Source organism: Peromyscus leucopus, chromosome 12, assembly GCF_004664715.2.
Source record: "Peromyscus leucopus breed LL Stock chromosome 12, UCI_PerLeu_2.1, whole genome shotgun sequence".
In the NCBI taxonomy this organism is placed as follows: domain Eukaryota; kingdom Metazoa; phylum Chordata; class Mammalia; order Rodentia; family Cricetidae; genus Peromyscus; species Peromyscus leucopus.
The window spans coordinates 40,560,305-40,580,736 of NC_051073.1; the positions used below are offsets into that span (position 1 = coordinate 40,560,305).

Consider the following 20,432-nt stretch of genomic DNA (forward strand, 5'->3'; position numbering starts at 1 on the left):
TTCTCTCCAGTTTACTCTGGTAATGAGGCCTCTGTGTTTTATCGAGATGGAAAAAAAAAATACTCAAATTATATACCTCTAGTCATGGTATGTTTTTCACGCAGATGGTATAGGGAACTGTGACCACGTAGCCACGTCAAGGACCACTTTGAAGTTCCATAGATATGGCATTATAGAAAGGATACAAAGGAAGAGTAGAAAAGGAACAAGTCTTACAGAGAGAAGTAGGAACGAAACCGGAGCATGAATCTAAGCTTTCAGTTCTCTCAGCAACAAATCCCCAAACCCTGTGAAAAAGTCTGCTGGAAGTATCATGTAAGACATAACAGTGTTAGACTATACCACTTCACTGTGCTTACTTTCTCCTGTTGTTGTTAAAAGAGATTATTGGGTGACAGTGGGTATCCACTGGATGCCATGTGCTGAAATTCCTGGCACTCAGAATACAAGCAGATGTGTTCAGCATAAAACACTCACTCAATTTAGACACAATACACTGCTCTTAATAAAGAATAGTGGAAGCATTCTAGAATTCTAATTGCTCAGACACTAGCCAGGGGTCAATCTTGTAAGCAGTCCTTTCTAAAGCCTGAAATCTTTTGCTACGATGGTAACTCTTTTTGGCATGCCAAAATGACGTTTTGAGACTTTCTTTGTGCACACAAAATGTTCTTGAGGTTTAACTATCTAAGTATGTTTCTTTTCAATGTTCTGAAATTTTCTCTTGAAAACAAAATATTAATGGGTATGCATGTTCTCACGTCCAAGGTTTCTCTGCTACACTCCTCTTGTCCTAGGGTCTGATCTAAATTTAGGAAGAATGGTAGAGGGAATTTTACCTCAATGCATAGAAATGTGGCTTTAATAACTCCAAGCCATCAGAAAGACAGCACAACAGGGCTGGAGAGATGGCTCAGGGGTTAAGAGCACCGACTGCTCTTCTGGAGGTTCTGAGTTCAATTCCCAGCAACCACATGGTGGCTCACAACCATCTGTAATGGAATCTGATTCCCTCTTCTGGTGTGCTTGAAGATAAGAGGTCACTCTTTTACATAAAATAAATATTTAAAAAAATTAATACTGGCATTGTTTCATTTAAAAAAAAAAGGACAGTGGAATACTATTACCTGACAACATCAAATTTCTCTGAATCTGTACTATTCGATTTAAATGGGAAGCATTGAGTTCCCAGAGAAAATAGGGGAACCTTTCATTCCATCAGTAGGTCTCTGCTTCCCCTTCCCTGAAAGCAGCTGCTGAAACAGTGTTCCATGCAACTGTAAAAAACATTTATAGTGACAAAACACTTTGAGGTAAACGCTACAAACTTCAGGGATCATCAGTCTGAGGCTGATCCCACCCAAATCAAACACCTTGTAAAAAAAAAGAACTTAAGCGACCGTAGGTTATGTTCACCCCCCCCCCCAACCTTCTGGGATCCTTGGTTTTAATTTCCATGTTTTGTCGCCCACAGGTGTGCCCCCTGAACGCGGCGGCCTTCCTAAACGTTTGGGTACCTCCCAGCTCGCGAACTGACTCATCGGCATCCCTAACACTCTCTCGGCAAAGCGTAGGCGCCCAGCAGTGAATGAATGAACGGATTCGTAGAAAGGCGGCGGGAAAGGGGTTCGTTGTGTTTTGTTTTGTTTCCGAGATGTGTGACAGATTCGCTCGCTGACTACACACGGCGACAGCAAAGCACCCAACCGTTCCGTCGGACAGCCGCCCGGGTCCAACCAGGCTCTCCGAACCAAGTCGGGCGCTTGCAGACGGCGCCCCGCCCGCCGGCGATGAGTTAGGAACTCCGGGCGGTCCGGGAAACCGGAAGTGCTGGCAATTCCCTCCCCACCCACTCTCCGCCCCCCCGCCCCGCGCATGCGTGCCCGCCTGGACTGGCTCGCACTTCCTACTCCCGGCCATCCAGTGAGGAAGCGGGGCCGCTCACCCCACGCAGCCGGGGCTTGGCCCACCGGGCGCCTCACGCCATCGCGCATGCGTTCTGGGCGGGCCCGTTCGCTTAGAGGCGGGGCGGATTTTTTTTTTTTTTTTTGGTAATTTTTTTCTTTTCTAGATTTCATTTTCTTGGGCTCCCCGCCCCTGCTCCTTCCCACCTGCCACGTACGGGCCCGCGGCTCTCGCTCGGCTGGTTGGGTGTGCGCGATTGGCCGGGCCTGCGCAGCGAGCTCCCAGCTCGGCGGCGAGGCTGCTGCTTCGGCTTCGGCTTCGGCTTCGGCTTCGGCTTCGGCTTCGGGAGGGCGGCCCAGCTGCAACACTGCGGGCGGCGGCGGCGGCGGCCTCGCCAGCGGCCGGGTCGGCGGGAGACAGCGGCCTCGGCCAGCGGGTACGGCCGCCGGAGCGCCGCGTGCCGCCGCTCTCGGAGGAGACCCGGGCGGGTGGGGAGGACACGATCCGGGCGGGCTGGGGGCTTCTGGAACCTCCCGGCGCCGGGCGGGTGGGGCCGGGCACCGTGGGAAGGGGGACTGGGAGTGAGGGGCCCCGGGGAGGCCGCCGAGCCGCCCTGCGCGGGGGAGGGGCGGCCGGGAGGGGGAGGGGAGGGCGCCCGGTCCGGCCCGACCCGGTCCAGCCTGGCCTGGCCTGGCCTGGCCTGGCCTGGAGGGCGTTTGGATCGTCTGATCCCCGGGTCCCTGTACCCTCCGGGTCCCCCCACCCTCCCAAGGGTGGAATTAACCCGATTTGAAGAAAGGGGGATTGAGGAGGCCCGGGGCGTTGGGTGCCTCACCCTGCCTGACTCCAGAGTGGCTTTTGGAAGGTGGAGAGTTGAATCCTTCCAGGGGCTTGAGGAGGCTCGGAGCGTTGGGTGCCCAGCCCCTAGAGAGTGGTTTGGGTGGCAGAGCGTGGACCCCCCACAGGGAATACAAAGATTGGGGTCACAAGAAGGAACACCCCCCTCCCAGTCGGTCCTACGCTGTCACGCTTGGTGTCCTCTTGAGGCCTTACCCAGTTTCAGTGATGACAGTTCCTAACTTTCGTAAGTTTTGTCTCTCGGCATGGTTGGAAGAACTGTAGATACCTGGTCTCAAAGGTTATACAAATTCAGCCATCACTTCCCTTTATCGTGTGAAAAGAGTGCCCCGTGGGGGACCTTGAGCTCGCATAACTGCCGGGGAACATGGTTACCATTCTTGCTTACAGGCATGTCAGACAGATCTTGAGGCCTCTTGGCAGTTTTAGAATAATCAGGTTTTTTTCTTTCTTTCTGTCTGTCTGTCCTTTCTTTTTAAGGAAGCTTAGTGGGTGTGTGTATTTGTAGCTTCTGAATTTTATGAGGGACTTACCCTCAGGGTAAGCAAGAGGAGCCCGAGGCTACCCTGTTGATCATACTTCCTAGTGTAGGGGGCACGAGTTATGTCCTTGGGCACATCGGTTTATCCCAGGAATCAGAAAGTTTCCTGGATGGAGGGCACGTTAGTGGTTGAGTCACTTCTGGACTTCAGGAGTAGTAAGAGAGCAACTAGATATAGGTCAAAAAATGTCATAGGGGTCTCACCACTAGTTCTGGGAACTAATTCGTGTTAATCTCTACCTTGTTAGAGAAAAGGAGGGCCGCACTTGAAAACCTGTGTGGATGAGGAAATAACTGTGAGGCTTATGTGTTTACCTGAGATCACTACAACAGTAGGGGGCAGCTTTTTGCAAAGACTGCAGGGAGTTTACAGTCACTAGGAAACTCTAGACGTGAGTCTGGGCCATCCACAGCAGATGGTAATGATATGTAGTTTTTAGGTGCATTGGAACTCAGTGCTTCCCAGTCCCATCAGAGGGTATATTAGGAAGTACGTTTGTGCTGGAACTTTGTCTTACTTGGGAGTATATGTTGATATGAGGCGCCCCCTTTGGCCACATAAAGATGATGAATCTGGAACTGACTTAATGTTCCAGCTTTCTTCTCCAAGTGTCTTTGCTCATTGGCCCCTTTGTGCAGGAAACAAAGCTCCTTAAGTAGCTTTTGTATGTCGGGTACTATTCTAGGTGCTTCTGGGAATATAGAATAACGTTTTACTGAAACTAAGCACTGGTCCTTAATCTGTATATTGCTAGTTTATATAGCCTATAGATAGAAGGCAGTAAATGCAGATTCATTGAAGATCTTTCCTGTCGGGCTGTCAATGAAAGCATGGGGTATTTACCATCTTGTTAAAGTTACTATACTTTAGGACCTGGGCTATAGTAGGTGTTCTGTAAATATTTCTTAAAGCCAGAGAACAAATTTGGCCAGCAAGTGAAGAGTTAGTTCTATAGAGGTTTAAGTTATCACAGTCCTTATGAGAAGTCCATTGTGAGACTGATTAAAAAAAAACACTATGTGCTCTTTGTATTAAGATAAGCATGGCATCCAGATTGTGGAACATAGTTCACTTTGTTCTACCTTGACCTTGTAGTGTTGTGTTTAGGTTTACTACCCCATTTCATTAAAGAGCTGCTAGTAAAAATGTAGTCTTCCCACAGGGTGTGAAGGGGTTTATTCATTTAAGGGAGAGTTATATGGAAAAACTGGAGTATTTATGGGAGGAATGTTGGGGAATTTATATTTAATAATCATGACATAACTTAGGATTGATTAAAAACTTCCCAAGTTGAATAGTTTGGTTCTTTGCTGAGTGAGGACGTTTCCACACTAGAGGAACAGGGCAGAGTAATTGCAAGAGAAGTGCAATGGTAGAAATTCAGTCAGTTTTGGAGAAGGAAACATCGGCCAGTAGTGAAAGTTCACGATTGAAAGCAAAATGGCCAGTAGGAGGCCGTGAAGGCTAAGATGGCTCTCAGTGGCCATTCACTTGGATCAGATGAAAGAGTGGATGGTAAGAACATTCTGTGTCGATAGATAAGCATGTTCAGGAATTACTTGGCCCTGAGAAAAAGATGTTAACCCATTATTTGATCCTAAATATGCATTTTTACAGTAGTAATTTGAATTATTAAAGGTCTTAGTGTTTAGAATTTAAGATTATAAAGACATAAGACAGTCCTACTGAATAACCTGAAATAAGATAGTTGGAGGAAAATAAAACCCAAGACAGGAAAATTCTATAGCAAATTAATATTAAATAACTACTTCTGTCACTTTTTAGAGTTATTTTATGTGGTACCAAGTATTTATTGAACCCAAAGCATTATGTATGCTAAGCAAGCACTTTACCATTGATCTATATCCTTATCCCTTTTTCTTTCTTTTGAGAGAATCCCCAGTAGCCTGGACTGATCTTGAACTTGGTTTGTAGTTGAGGCGGCCTTGAGCTGATCCTGCCCACCCTACAGGTAGTTCTTTCTTCTTTTTCAAATGAAGAGTGCACACCTGGAGAGATAGACCTACTACTCTTGCAGAGGACCTGAATTCAGTTTCCAGCACCCATACCGGGGGCTCACTCATAACAACCTGTGGCTCCAGCTCCTGGTGATTCAACACTCTGGCCTCCTGCAGCACCTGCACACAATTAAAAATAAATCTTTAAAAAAAATGAAGGAATACAGTCTAATCATACACACCCACTCTGGTTGGAGGTAATGTGGGTCGGCAGGTTAGATTTGTGTAGCTTGTTCATGGATAGTTTTGTTAGAAAGCTCATGAGAATATTACTCACTTGTCCTTTCTCTTTGAGTTTCCAAAGTAGGAACTTAGAAAAAGTACTCTTGAGATCTTATTTAGGAAAAATAGGTTCTAATTTCATGTTCATACATGCTTCCTCTCCCAGGTTAACATTAGAGTTGTTTGAATATTATGTACAAGGCCTTTTCTAGACTCTAGGAAGGTAGTAAACAAAACAGGAACAGTAAAAATTAAATGTTTCATAGTGTCCAGTGTTTTGAAGAAAAATAAAGCAGGGGAGAAGAAGATAGTGAGGAGGAGCCATTTTAAATTAGATTGTTAGGGGAAAACTCTAACAGACGACATGTGATTAGCAACCTGGTTCCATGAGGGGTGTGAAAGAATTGAAGGCAAAGGACAGTAAACACAAAGCCTTGAGTTGGGAGGGGAATCTTAAACATTGGTGTAGCAGATGTGAATAAGGGAAAGAAGTAGGAAATGTGGTTAAATACTAGGCCAGAGGCTGGGTCATGCCAAGGTTTTCTGTTTCTATGGGAATTCATTGGAAGGTTCCAAGCATAATGCCTTTAGATTGTATTTAAGAACAAACTTCTGATTTGTTGAAAATACAATGAATATGGATGGAAGTAAATAAGCAGACCATTTGAGACATTTTAAAATAAATCAGACAAAATATTGAATTGGATTAAGGGAGCTGCAAGGTCTTTTTTGTCTTGTGTTACTAGAAGAAAAGAGTTGCCACTAACAGATATGAAAACTTCAGGAGAGGCAATTTTTGGGGGTAGAAGATCAGGAATTTACTTTTAAGTAGTTGAGTATATGAGTAAAAGGATACTGTATATAATAATAGACATTATATTAGTAATAAAATGCTTCCAGACCATTTAGAATATATGTTAACAACAAGACAGGTACTCCCCCTCCATACCTTCAAACAGGGTTTCTCTGTGTAACAGCTCTGGCTGTCCTGGATCTCGTTTTGTAGACCAGGCTGGCCTCTAACTCACAGAGATCCTCCTGCCTCCTGCCTCCTGCCTGGGCCGCCACCGCTGGTTGTTAGGTACTTTCTTAAGGGTTAACATTCTACTGCTTTCTTCTTTTAACGTGTTTAGTCATCAAAACTATTTTCATCAGTTTTTTTCCTAGAGTTGTATATATAGAGCATCCTGGAGTCCACCATGAACGGACAGTTGGACCTAAGTGGGAAGCTAATTATCAAAGCTCAGCTTGGGGAAGATATCCGCCGAATTCCCATTCATAATGAAGATATTACTTACGATGAATTAGTGCTAATGATGCAGAGAGTATTCAGAGGAAAACTTCTGAGTAATGATGAAGTTACAATAAAGTATAAGGATGAAGGTAAGAACATTTTTAAGATCTAAGTATTATAAGTGCTCTTTTGCCTTTTTTTTAGTGTACTATCTCCTTGTCCCCCCAATCTTAAATGGCCACTTTCTTTTATTTACAATTTGCATAGTTTACACAAGTCCTTTGTTCACTAAAAATGTAATTATTATTAAAAGGGATTGTCTGACATTTTCACAAATAATACTTCCTTTCTCTTCCTGCCCAAATTTCCACATATATGTTCAAAAGTGAAAGGGATTCTCACTGTGTATTGGATGCAAAAGGATTTCTTTAGCAACCAGATATGGGAAAGCTGGCTTAAACAGAGGCAGGTGTCTCTGTTGTGTGTCTTTATTTTTTCTCTTCTCCTTTGGCAGGGTCTTAACTATGTAGTCCAGGACTGCCATGGCCTTGAGGTTGCTGCTCCTGGCTAGCTGTGCTTCTTTGTTGCAGGAGTTTTCAGTATGCATTATGCTGATATGCATTGTCAATTGATTGTAGGAGTGCTCTTGGGCTCATTGGACACAACTATTTTTTACAGAGATAAATTTTGCTTGACAAATACGTCATCAAACATGGTAGAATTATTTAACTCTTTGATCAGGCTTCTTTGTTAACATCGCTATTGAAATTTTCTTTTTGAGTGTTTACTAATGTCATTTAGCATTGCTGCTTATACTGTCCTTGCTGAAACAGTATCATCCCCTAATACCTCTGACACTGCTTTTCCTGATTTTCTTTTTATCACTAACAGCTACTTTTCTGTGAGGACTGCCTTAAGTCATGACAGTTATTATTATAGAAACCTTACGTTCTTGGTGGTTCAACATTGAAGAAATCAAGAAGGGTTATCTAGAATCCCGTGACTACCCTGAGCATTAACATCCAGCATGCAGATGGACAGAGTGGGAAGAGATTTCACTTGCTAGGGTTTGAGATGATGTACATCTGTACACATAGCGTTGATCAGAGCCGGGTCACATGGCTTTGCTGAGCTACAGATGGAAATTGTTCATCCTTTTGCACCTATTTTGTACAACTTACACATTGTAAATGAACTGGTCATCAGCTAAGTTGGTCATCTACCAACATGTGTAAATTCTCCTTTTCTGTTGATATAGGATCTGAGAGTACCCAAACTAATGTTTGAGAGTCACCATATTCTTCTTACTTTCTTGAGCAATCTCGTTTATAAATACATAGTTTCCCTTCTATACCATTCAAATATATTCCTTAGTGAATTTTTCTTCTCTTGAATTTACAACTTAATTTGTTTTTTAAATTGTATATTTTAATTGTGTATATATATATATATATATATGTGTGTGTGTGTGTGTATATATATATGTGTGTATATATATATATTTTACTGGGCTGGGGACCAAATCTAGGACTTCTAGGCAAGCACTTTACCAATGAACCACACACCCAACACCACAACTCAATATTTTAATAATCATCTTAACCTGAGACACTTTATTCTTGTCTCACACTTAGTATGTCTTAAACTGACTTTACAACTGACTGGCTCTCTTTTCTCCCTCATGATGGCAAACTGTACAGGATCAGATAATAAATATTGTAGCATTGCATATCACAGAACACCTTTCATACTACCTTCATTTTTGACAACTTAAAATGTAGAAGACATTCCTAGTTCATTATCCTGTTAAAGCAGGAGTGGTTCTGTTGGGTTGTGATTTGTGGCTTCCACTTGGGGATATCTTCCGTATTGAAATCTGCCCCCCATATTCAGTTACCACTTTTATCTCTCTCCCTCCTTTCTTCCTTGGTTGTGGTGTTTTGTTTTTTTTTAAATCGTATAATTTGCTCACATTGTTTTTCGTAGTCTGTGTTAGCCACTACATGAGATAGCAGCTTAGATAACATCCCGACAGAGATACTCATTCTGTTACTGTTACAGGATTCAAGGAAAGGAAAAGACTAAGACTGAGCATTGAAAGTCTCGAGGTTTTTGCTTTTGTATGTTATTTTCTTTGAAATGTGTTTATGAGCAAAATTCCTGAGAATTGAGCACTATATGTATACGTATGGGTCTGCTTATAAAGATCTAAAAACAATTAGAAAGTACCTAGTTCATGCCTGGTTTTTGACACATTTGTTCAAAGTAAATATGTCTAACAAGTTTTAAAATGGGTTTAGTAGAGTGCCCCAGGACAAAATTCCTCTCCCAGTTTTTTGAAGACACCCTTGACTGACTCTTGTGGCTGGTTTCCCCACCCCATACCTTTCCTCAGCTTTGTGAATGCTTTTGAAACATTCAGTGGATACAATATTTTCATTGTTAGGGTCCTAGGGGATCTCACTCTTCAGCATGTATTATTTTATATATATTTACATGGGAATGCATTTCTGGAGAAAATTGTCTTCAGTATGGTCGGTCAGTGATCTGAAAGGTCTCACTCTGGTTTACTAAAGTGGTCTTGTAACCCTTTTTGCAGCTCTATGCTATTAATTTATGTAACTCCCCCTCGATTTGTGGTAGTGCATTTTATTAAAAGTAAGGATTTGAACCATGAGAAATCCTTGTTTTCATAATTGGTAAATATATTTAAGTGTTTTAGAATGGAAAGATTTTTCAATCTAATCTAGTAATTTGTGATATTGTTGTATCTCTTAAGACTAAAAGTTAATTTGTATGATTCATTTTTGAGAAAGGGTTTCTCTGTGTAGACCAGGCAGGCTATCTTCAACTGAGAGATTCGCCTGCTCTGCCTCCCTAGTCCCTAGTGCTGGGATTAAAGGTGCGCACCACCCACCCTGCTTAACTTTGGCTACATTTACTCACGAGTATATGATAAATATGTATAAGATTGGTGGCAAAGTTGATTTAGTATGTTTTAAAAAAATCTTTCTTAGATGATATTTGGTTCTTAGGGGAGATTCTAATTGTAGTCTATAATTTACATTTTTGTTTGTATGACCTGCTTTACTACTGTTGCAAATCTGAATTTCTTTTTCTTTTGAATTTCAGATGGAGATCTTATAACAATTTTTGATAGTTCTGACCTTTCCTTTGCAATTCAGTGTAGTAGAATACTGAAACTGACATTATTTGGTGAGTGGCAAACTTTATAATGAATTTGCTTCCTGATTTTTTATATTTTTAAATACTTAAAATATTTGCATCCTCCCCCCCCCCCGACTTTAAATGATTTGAAACTATGTATTAAAAGTAGTAGAAGTTTAATTCAGGCAAAACAAGATTGTAGCTGAAGTTTTCCTATGTCCCGGACTGTGGGACAAATCTCTCCCACTAGTGTTCCCCAAATAAACACACAGAGGCTTATATTAATTAAAACTCTATGGCCTAATGGCTCAGGCTTCTTGGTAGCTAGATCTTACATCTTAAATTAACCCATTTCTATAAATCTATACCTTGCCATGTGGCTCGTGACTTAGTAGTATCTTTACATCTTGCTTCTCATGGTTGCAGCTGGCGGTGTCTCCTGACTCAGCCTTCTTCCCAGAATTCTCTTCTCTTTTTGTCCTGCCTATACTTCCTGCCTGGCTACTGGCCAGTCAGCACTTTTATTTATCAACCAAATCAGAGCAACACATTCACAGCATACAGAGTGATACCCACAGCACAAGATTACTTTGTTTTTGAAATAAGATATAACTTAGGAATCTCTGGTAAAAGTTTTAATTTTGTAATGTCAGAATTTGGGCATTGTTAGGCTATTTATGTTATCTTTCTCTATAATATGTTTTTACCTTTTTTTAGGGCTTAGCATATAAGTCTGCTACTTTGGATATTATTTTTCAAGGAGTAAAGGCTAACAGTGATGGGTCTTAGATATAGCTCAGTAGTAGTAGTATATTTGCTTGGCATGCACAGGGACCCAGGTTCTATTTTTCAGCATTAAAGAAAAAATAAGCTAAAGATAATGCTGATAAAAAGATGTAAGGTAAATTTAATCTTAGATTTTATTTTGTTTTAGGTCTAATAGATTGCCAGGTAGAATGCTTATAGGGTATAATAGAAATAATTGCAGAGTTAAAGTAGTAGCATAATTGTGATTATGTGAAAAATAAGAACTAAAATATTTACTTTCTTTACTTTTTTTTTTCCTTTTTAATTTTTTGGAAATTATATTATTCTGAACCTTAGTGTTTATGGAAATGCAACCATATCTGTTGATTTAATTTTATATATTTTTTCTCCAGGAAAGGCAAATATGAATCAGGGTTTTTTTGTTGATGTTGTTTGTTTTCTGTCCTTTTTTAATATTAACAAAAACTGTTTAAAGGTTTTAATAGAGGATACCTTTTTACAAAGTCTCTTGTCCAGAGGTAAGGAAGACTAGATATTCTGAGCTTTTCCTTCTTTCCAAAGGGGTATGTGTACATGTCCCCACTCCCACCCCACCCCCGTGTGTGTCTGTGTGTGTGTGTGTGTGTCTGTCTGTCTGTTCAGCTTGCCTAGGAAACAGAACCATACCAAAATAAAAACAGATGTGGGTCTCAGCAGTTAAGGGAGCTTGCTGCTCTTCCAGAAGACCTAGCACTCATGTTGGGCAGCTCACAGTCACCTGTAATTCCAGCTCTGGGGGATCCAACACGGTCTGCACGGGTACCTGAAGGCATGCAGGTAGCATACAGACACACATACATAAAATTAACATGCAAAAGAAAATAGGTGGAACTAGGGGTGGGGCAGGCAAGGAGAAAGAGGGAGAGACTGAAAGAGACAGACTGAGAAAGACTTGAATAACAAAGCTGAAACCTGGAGTATTCTTGGTGGCTGTGGTGAAGTTTTTACTTTGCGTTATGTAAGACAACCATTTCATGTTTCTGTGGCAGTGTAAGTTCAGGATCCTAGACCTTTCAGTAGTCTCTGTTTTCAAAAAAAAGAATATTGTAGAAAAAACTCTTGCCCTTGATACAGGAAAGATCAAGGGTACACTGGGATCTTGGAGGTTTGGGAATAGTTCATTGAGAATTTATTACCATGGTCCTTAGATGGACTTTGTTTAAATTTAAAGTTTCTGTGTAGTTTTGAGTCTTTATAGCATAAAGCAGAAAAAAAGTATAAGAATGATAAAAAAAAAATTGGATATCAATCCAAGTCATAGTGGTTTCTTACAGAGTCCTAATGGTGATCCAATCCATAAGATACACAACGTTGTCCATGTAAGCAAGAAACAGTGGGCGTAGCTGGTTGCAGAATTGATAGTCTCCAAAATGTGTGTGTCAAAAGTTATAAGAACTTCAAAGAAGGAATAATAGTATAAGCATAGGGCACTATACAAAAGTATTAAATTTTAAAAAGGGTGTGGTAATTTTTTAGAAATGAAAAATGAAATTGAAAGAATGAAGTGTACATGCAATATAACCCTACAGACTTAGAGACTAGGAGATGATGGGAATGAAACAGACACTTGATATTAAGAATTTCCAGGGTAAAATGGAGTGTAAATATATTAAAACATAGCTAAGGGAGTTTTCAAGATTATAGAAAATAAATGAAGCTTTAGATTCAGGAGACATGGTAAGTCTTGAGGAAGAAAAAAATAAAAATCCTAACTAGGTGTATTACCACGAAACTGGAAAGTATGTAAGACAAAGTCATTATTTTAATATAAGTGGCCAGAAAGAATAAGATTGATTACTGGTGAAACAATTAGACAGTTTGTATACTTCTTTCATTTAGTAATAAAAGCTGGTAAATAGAAATCACGTTTCATATGATTAAGAAAAAGAAATCTTATAGTCTACTAAACTCCAGTAAAAAGTGGTAGTGAAAACATTTTCAAAGAGATTACCTAAACCAGTGGATCCTTGTTAGAATTTTTAATGTTGGTCTTCAGCAAGAGAGTGAAACATGCACACAATCTTCAACTTGAAATGAACATTGATCTTAAAAAAAAAAATCTAGGAACAGGAAAACAAGTAGGACAGAAAAAATGAGCAGTAATTTATATAAAGTAACATGTAAGAATAAAAAATTGGAAGGACTAGTTTGGGAATAAATTTGTTAGTAACGTTAGAACTTTTTACTGAAGTATGCATGAATTGTAAGAATGATTATTAAAGTTTGGAAATGCTTATTAGATGGGACATAACGAAATAAAGTGTACCTACTTGGCATGCTAGAAGGTGAGGGGAAAGAAATAATACACAAACTACATGTAAACTGACTGTATGCACCAGTCAGAAGCACTGTGAGGGAGCTGCAGAGTGCCTCAGTGGGTAAAATGCTTTCCATGTGAGCATGGGGACCCCAGTTTGGATCCCCAGCCCCACCTAAAAGCCAGATATAGTGGTAACCCCAGCACTAAGTGGGTAGAGAGACAGATCTCAGGGACTCTGTAGCCAACAAGTCTAGCCCAAAGGGTAAACCCCAATTTCGGTAAGAGACCCTGTTCTAAAAATAACTAAAGTTAGAGCAAGTGGTAGAAGACAGCACAGTCAACTTGTGTCCTGCATGCGCACATCCACAGAAGCAGTTTCTTCTTGGAGTTGAACATGAGCAGTTTAACGATTCAACTAATTAAGTGTCTATTCTAGGAGATATACTCAAAGATTATTGTATGAAGTTTGAAAGTTAACTGGTTAAAAATTGTGTGTGTGTGTGTGTGTGTGTGTGTGTGTGTGTGCACGCATGATCATGTATACTAGACAAAGCACAAAGTCAGTTCTTAAAAGAATATACTATGTCCTTGCCCTGGATGAGATGGGAATGGGGGGTGGACTGGGGGGAGGGGGCAGGAGGAGGGAGGACAGGGGAATCCATGGCTGATATGTAAAATTAAATTAAATTATAAAATTTTAAAAAATTTAAAAAATATATACTATATAGAAACTTGATTAACAATCATTTTATAATCCTAAGACTTGGGAGTCTGTGGCAGGAGGATCACCTATGAGCCTCAAGGAAACTTGAATAGAATCACAGTCATGGGAGAACTCTATTTTCCCAGAAACTGGTAGTTCTAATAGATAGACTCAAATTTGGTTGTATACAATTTGAAAATACCTGGTAAGAGGCTGAATCTTAGACTTCTAGAAATGAGGAAGCAATACAATTTCATTTTTGTTTTCTAAGCTGTGACACTATTTTGAGAGAATGAGTAATTAAATAAGATAATGTGCCTTCCTTTAAAATAAAAAAAAAAAAGCCCTGCTGATTAAGTAATGACTTGTGGCTTTCCCTAGTGCCTGTAGAAGCCGTGGATTTGTAGGACTGTGTTGATTCATAAACTCTGCATAATTAGTTAATGGATTACTTTTGTTGTTTTTGAGACAAAGTCTCAATATGTAGGCTTGACTGGCCTGAGATTCCTGTGTAAACCATGCTGGTCTAGAACTTCGAGATTCCACCTGTCTCTACATCCAACTAGGGATTAAACAAATGCCCAAATGCATCGCCACACCTGGCTTGATGGATTACTTTTGGGAGCAACTGTTTGTTTAAGTCAAATATAGGCAAGCTGGATAACATCTGTTAGTCATATTTTGTCATGATAATTATATATAGAGTAATGTGTTTTTGTATTATTTCAAGAATATTACATAGTACAAAATATAATTTGGAAGTTACATAATTTTCTATTAAAATAACTTTAGTTTGTTAATTTTCATGAAAATGGAGCTTTCTACAGTATTGGTGTATTTTATTATAGTACTTGTAGTAAACATTTTTGCTAGTATCAAAAATACTAGCTTTTTGCTGTATTCAGGAATGTTTTCTGCTTCCAGAAAGTAAGCTATAAGCAATTGTCTTTTCGCTGGGCAGGGGGGATTACCCAAAGGCCTGGTGTCATGACATGGCCCTTCATCCTAGTACCTGAGAGGCAGAAGCAGACAGGTCTCTGAGTTTGAGGTCAACCTAGGCCTCGCATTCATACTCCACGTACACAGACAAGTTAAAATAAATGAATGAAGGTAAAACTACTTCTGATTTGTGCTGCTTATTTTTCTTCAGTGTGTGTTATTTTAGTAGCATACTTACTCTAATTTCATCTCCTAAATTGAAGCAAATTAATGATTCTGTTTTAGTTAATGGCCAACCAAGACCCCTTGAATCAAGTCAGGTGAAATATCTTCGTCGAGAACTGATAGAACTTCGAAATAAAGTGAATCGCTTATTGGATAGCTTAGAGCCGCCTGGAGAACCAGGACCTTCTACCAGTATTCCTGAAAACGGTAAACTGAATTTATTCTATTTTATTCTAATGAATTCTTCCACCATTTTTGTGGAGAGAGGGAGTGTGTGTGTGTGTGTGTGTGTGTGTGTGTGTGTGTGTGTGTGAGATGAACAATAATAAATGCACAGGTGAGAGCATAAGATGAGTCAGTGCTGTTGTGATGATTTCTTTACAGTTAGTCTCAAACTCCAGAGTTTATGCAGTAAGGTCAGTTTTCAAACCCTTTGATTCATGAGTTGTTATTAGTGTGAGAACTAATAAATCATAGGAATGCAAATGATTTTATTATGATTTTTATGTAGTAAAAACTAAGTTTCACGTGCAAAATAATTTTAGATTAGTACTTTAAAATTTTACTGGTGGCATGTACTATTACAATACACTTTTATATTTATTATAAATAGTGAAGAGAATTTAAGGCTTATTGACATATTTGGAGCTGATATAGTTTCGGCACCAAAATGTATTTTAAAATATGGCCTGAAATTAAAACTGTTTTTATAGATCTAAAGAATTTCTTTTAAAAACCAACTACTTTCTTTAACTTTTGTTTCTTAACTATTTCAGTTAAAATGGTTTTGTAAATGACTGCTCTTAATGTTTAAATGTTTGAAATACAAAGTGGTAACTTTTTAGTGGTCCAGGCTAGCTGTGTGTGAGGTCACACAGAGGACTCTTTGCAAAGGTGGCCTTGTCTGATCTCTTGAAACCCTTAGACTGGGGTATTGTAGTTTTTGCTCCTAGATAATTTTGGAAGTTGGCTTTTTTCTCTTCATCCTCTTCCCCATTTCCCTTCATTTCTTCATGCTTCTCTGTGTCCTCGTCTCCTCTTCCTTTGAAGAGCAGATCCAGGGTCTTACACATACTACTGAGTTATAGACCCAGTCCCTTGATTGATTGATTTACTTTTAAAAATTTGGTTAGATTTTAAATAAAACCATTTTCTATAATTTCCTTGTTATCTTCTTTTAGCCATTTGGAATTGTGTTGTTGGTAAATGCTCAATAAATATTTGCTGATGAATTAGTAATTTCTAATCTTACCCTTATTTCAGAATATGATGAAATTTACTAAAATACTTTATGATCTTGGACACTTATGATGAAGGCGTCTATGTTTCAGAGTAAAGCAGTTTACTTCTTCTGAACCTTGCCCTTGTTTGTTTGTTTGTTTGCCGCATATATGTATTGGAGAAATTATTTTGGCCACTCCACGTAGTTAAAAGGATATTTATTTAATGGCGTAACTCACAAATTAAGTAATGGGTAGGTCGCAGGGTCTGGGGAAGGTGTAACGCAGTCCAGCGGTGTTCTCCGGAGCTCTGCACGGTCAATCTGCACTGGTCAGCATCCCGACACCGAGAGAGCGCCCAGAGAGAGCGCTGACCCATCCAGCTCTCGGGTCCCCCGGCGCCTCCCCTCGCCCCACCTCGTAGGCGTGACAGTTGCCAGAGTCTCAATGGGGGTTGGAACTTCCAGAACCAAGCTGGAATGGCTACCCACTATATATATGTGCATGTGCATTTGGAGGTCAGAAGACAACCTTGGCTGTCATTCTCCAGGGACCTTCCACCTGCTGCTTTATGACAGGATCTCTGATTGGCCTGGAACTTCACCAAGTGGGCTAGTCTAGCTGGCCAGTGAACTTGCAGGAATCTGCTTGTTGCTGCCTCCTGGCTTGCCAGTGCTGTGATTACAGGATGGTACTACCTAGCCAGCTTGTTACTTGGAGTCTGAGGTTTGCAAACTCAGGTCCTCTTCAATATAAAGCAAGTACTGCTTCTGGAGCTGTCTCCCCAGTCATGAACTTTGTCTTTCTAAACTAAAATCCCAGCTTTACATCAAAGATGAAATGAGAACTTTCTAGATCATTCTCCCAGAAGAATTAATGCATGTTTACATTGCATAACCATGTCAAAGATTATGAGGGATAGACAAAAATTCAATCAGTATAGCCATTACTGTGCAGCAGTTGCCTAAGTGGCCCTCATTCCTCTTTAAGGACTAGAACTCTGTTGTATAGTATTTCCTGGGGGCTTGGTTTATCTTAGAAGCCTAGATTAGTAGAGGCAGTAGCAGCATGGAGGAGATTCATTTGTGAGGTTAGTGTGGAATGCTCTTGGGATTAGAGGAAGGAAATTGGTAAGGAAGATAAGATAGTGATTCCATGCGGTGTAAAAGATCTTAACTTTAGGTAAGCTTTGTATCCATTTACAATATTATCAAGTTGCTTGCTTGATAACAAAAAATGATAATTTTTTATTAATTGAGTAAATGGTTAGAATTATTGCTTTTTTTAAACTTTGCTTTTGTTACCATGTTGTTTCTTAATTTGTGAAATTCAGGTGATTCTAAAATGTTTCTGTTCACAAGATGTGGTTTGAATGAGAAGGGACCCCCTAGGCTCATGTACTTGAATGCTTAGTCACCAGTTAGTGGAACTGTTTGGGAAGGATTAGAAGGTGTGGCCTTGGTGGAGGAAGTATGTCACTGTGAGTGAGCTTTGAGGTTTCAAAAGCTCTCAGCTTCTGCTCTAGTGCCGTGCCTCTCTGCTTCCTGCCGTTGAAGATCATGGACTAATCCTCTGAAACTGTAAGCAAGCCCCCAGTGAAACAGTTTCTTCTGTAAGAGTTGCTTTGGTTGTGATGAGCCTCTTCACAGCGATAGAACGGTGACTAAGGTACAGGGGCACAGGACAGGTGCATCTGTCAAAGTAGACCAACACTGATGACCCAGATCACGCTCAAGAATTACCCTAAGTCAGGGTCGTGTCGTTTATACTTTGTCACCTTGTGTGTTCTTTTGAAGAACATTCTAAACACATTTTTCTACAAGTATTTTAATAACTAATTTAATAAGTAATACGTGTTTAGAATACATAGCAAAACTTATTTTATAGATGATAAGGAATTTTGGCTGGTTTGGTTTTTACGTTAATTGTAGAGGAATAGACAAAACTTAAGAGTTGAGATCCTAAATTAAGGCAAGATTTCTGTTGTTTTGCAAAATAAAACATTTGTTACTCTGTTTCCTGTGTATCTGGGGTTTTTTTGGAGGGGGGTGTTGGTTTTGGGTTTGGTTTGGTTTGGTTTGGTTTTTTTTTTTTTTTTTTTGAGACAGGGTTTCTCCGTGTTGTTTTGGTGCCTGTCCTGGATCTTGATCTGTAGAACAGGCTGGCCTCGAACTCACAGAAATACACCTGGCTCTGCCTCCTAAGTGCTGAGATTAAAGGCGTGCGCCACCACTGCCCGGCTCTCCTGGGTATCGTATATATATGTGCAGATCACTGGGGTGTGGGCTGGATAAACAGCTCAGTTGGTAAAGTTCTTGGTATAGTATCTGTCGGTCCCCAAAACCCATGTTAAAAACAAACAAACAAAACCTTCCTGGTATGGTGGTGTGTGTTTGTAAGCCCAGCACTGTAGAGGTGGAAACAGCAGTTGCCTAGGGCTCACTGGCTAGCCAGGGAGAGACCAGATAGTCGACTTGATGAATTCCAGGCCATTTGAGGGACCCTATCTCAAAAGCAAACTGGACAGCTCTTGAGAAATGTCCCTGGAGATTGTCTTCTGACCTCCATATGCATGTGAGTGAACACACACACACACACGCAAGTTGGTGTTATTGTTGTGATGAAACACCATAACTAAAAGCAACTTGAGGAAAGGATTTATTTGGATTACATATCCTGAATCATAGCCCATTGATGGAATCCAAGGCAGGATACTCAAACCAGGCAGGAATCTGGAAGCAGGAGCTGATTAAGAGGCCATGGAAGAGTGCTGCTTGCTTACTTACTGCTTACGGCTTGCTCAGCCTGCGTTCTTATGGAACTCAGGACCACCAGCCAAGGAGTGGCCTCACCCACAGTAGGCTGGGCCCTCCCACACCTATCACTAAAGAAAAGGCCCCTCAGACTTGTGTTCAGACCAATCTTAGGGAGGCAGTTTCTCAGTTGAGGCTTCTTCCTCTCCGATGACTATAGCGTGTGTGTGTCAAGTTGACATAAAAACTAGCAAGCTCAGGCTCCAAAAAAAGTAAAATGTAAAACAATTGTGTTTTTAAAGAAGCTTTAAAATAATAATAATGATAATAATAATGTTTTTTTTTTTCTCATTTTCTCCTTTTTCTTTTCTTTTGCTATTGAGACAGTCTTGCTGTGTAGCTCAGGCTGACCTAGAACTCTTGATCTTCCTGTCCTCCTGAGTGCCAGGATTATAGGCAGGCACCATTCTCTGTGCTCAGATTAATCTAGTAATTCTAAATGGGGGAATGGGGAGAGACAGTAATTCTTTCTGGATAACTGCTCTTTATCTTGTATTTCCTTTTACCCATTTTTCTTGAAGCATAAACACACATGAAGAAAGTAAAGCATTCTATAGTTTTGTATTCACAAATTCTTTTTTTTGTTTGTTTGTTTTGTTTGTTTTTTTTTGTTTTTTTTGTTGTTTTTTTTTTTTGTTTTTCGAGACAGGGTTTCTCTGTGTAGCTTTGCGCCACAAATTCTTATTCTAACATTCCTGACAATATTTATGCACATGTATATTTTCTTGTCTTACTTTTTTTAATGCTTTTTTGAGTATGCATGAAATAAACTTGTTTATTCCTTTTTTCTTACAGATACTGTGGATGGTAGGGAAGAGAAGCCTGCTGCCTCTGATTCTTCTGGAAAACAGTCTACTCAGGTTATGGCAGCAAGTATGTCAGCTTTTGATCCTCTGAAAAACCAAGATGAAATCAACAAAAATGTCATGTCAGCATTTGGATTAACAGATGACCAGGTTTCAGGTAGGTCAGTTCCTTTTTCTCTCTATCTTTATCTCCCCTCTTTCATGGATATGGAGAAATACCACCTCTTAGGGTTCAGCCAGTTACTTTTTTACATATTTAAGTTCCTATAAAACAGGGAAATGCCCTTTCCAGTCCATAGCACTCTTTCCATCTTAACAATAACCACTGTTTGTTTCAGCTAAATTTTATTAAAAGCAGTATTTTCAGATTCTTTTTAAAAAGAGAGAGAGAAAACCAACTGTTTTATTAAAAAAAAAAAAAAAAAACCTTTTCAGATTTTTTTGTAGGAGTTAAATTGGATTTGATAGGTTTTACTATCTCTTCTGATCTTAGGAAATTAAAATTAAAGAGATTTCTGGTTAATTGCTTGTATGCAATTAAGTTTTAGCTTTAAAGCAGCCCTTGTATTGTGATTTATTCTACTTAGTTTTTGGTTATCATTTTGGCAGCATTATTCCTGTTTTTCTTTGGGGATCCTTATCACACATCATTGCTGAATGCTTCATGTTTTTATTGGCTGCTTTCCTGTTTTATAATGTGTGTCAGATTTTC

The 20,432-nt window shown here is 39.9% G+C and overlaps 1 protein-coding gene across 2 annotated transcripts in view; it reads left to right on the forward strand.

The window, feature by feature from the left end:
- The first annotated feature begins 2,067 nt into the window (after nucleotides 1–2,067).
- Tfg (trafficking from ER to golgi regulator) overlaps nucleotides 2,068–20,432 on the forward strand; it is a 29,425-nt gene continuing 11,060 nt past the window's right edge. For both annotated transcript variants that reach the window (XM_028867518.2, XM_028867520.2), the window contains exons 1-5: nucleotides 2,068–2,341; nucleotides 6,701–6,928; nucleotides 9,912–9,995; nucleotides 14,942–15,088; nucleotides 19,710–19,877. In XM_028867518.2, coding sequence (XP_028723351.1) covers nucleotides 6,745–6,928; nucleotides 9,912–9,995; nucleotides 14,942–15,088; nucleotides 19,710–19,877 — 583 coding nt within the window. In that variant the 5' untranslated portion in view covers nucleotides 2,068–2,341; nucleotides 6,701–6,744. The remainder of the gene's footprint in view (nucleotides 2,342–6,700; nucleotides 6,929–9,911; nucleotides 9,996–14,941; nucleotides 15,089–19,709; nucleotides 19,878–20,432) is intronic.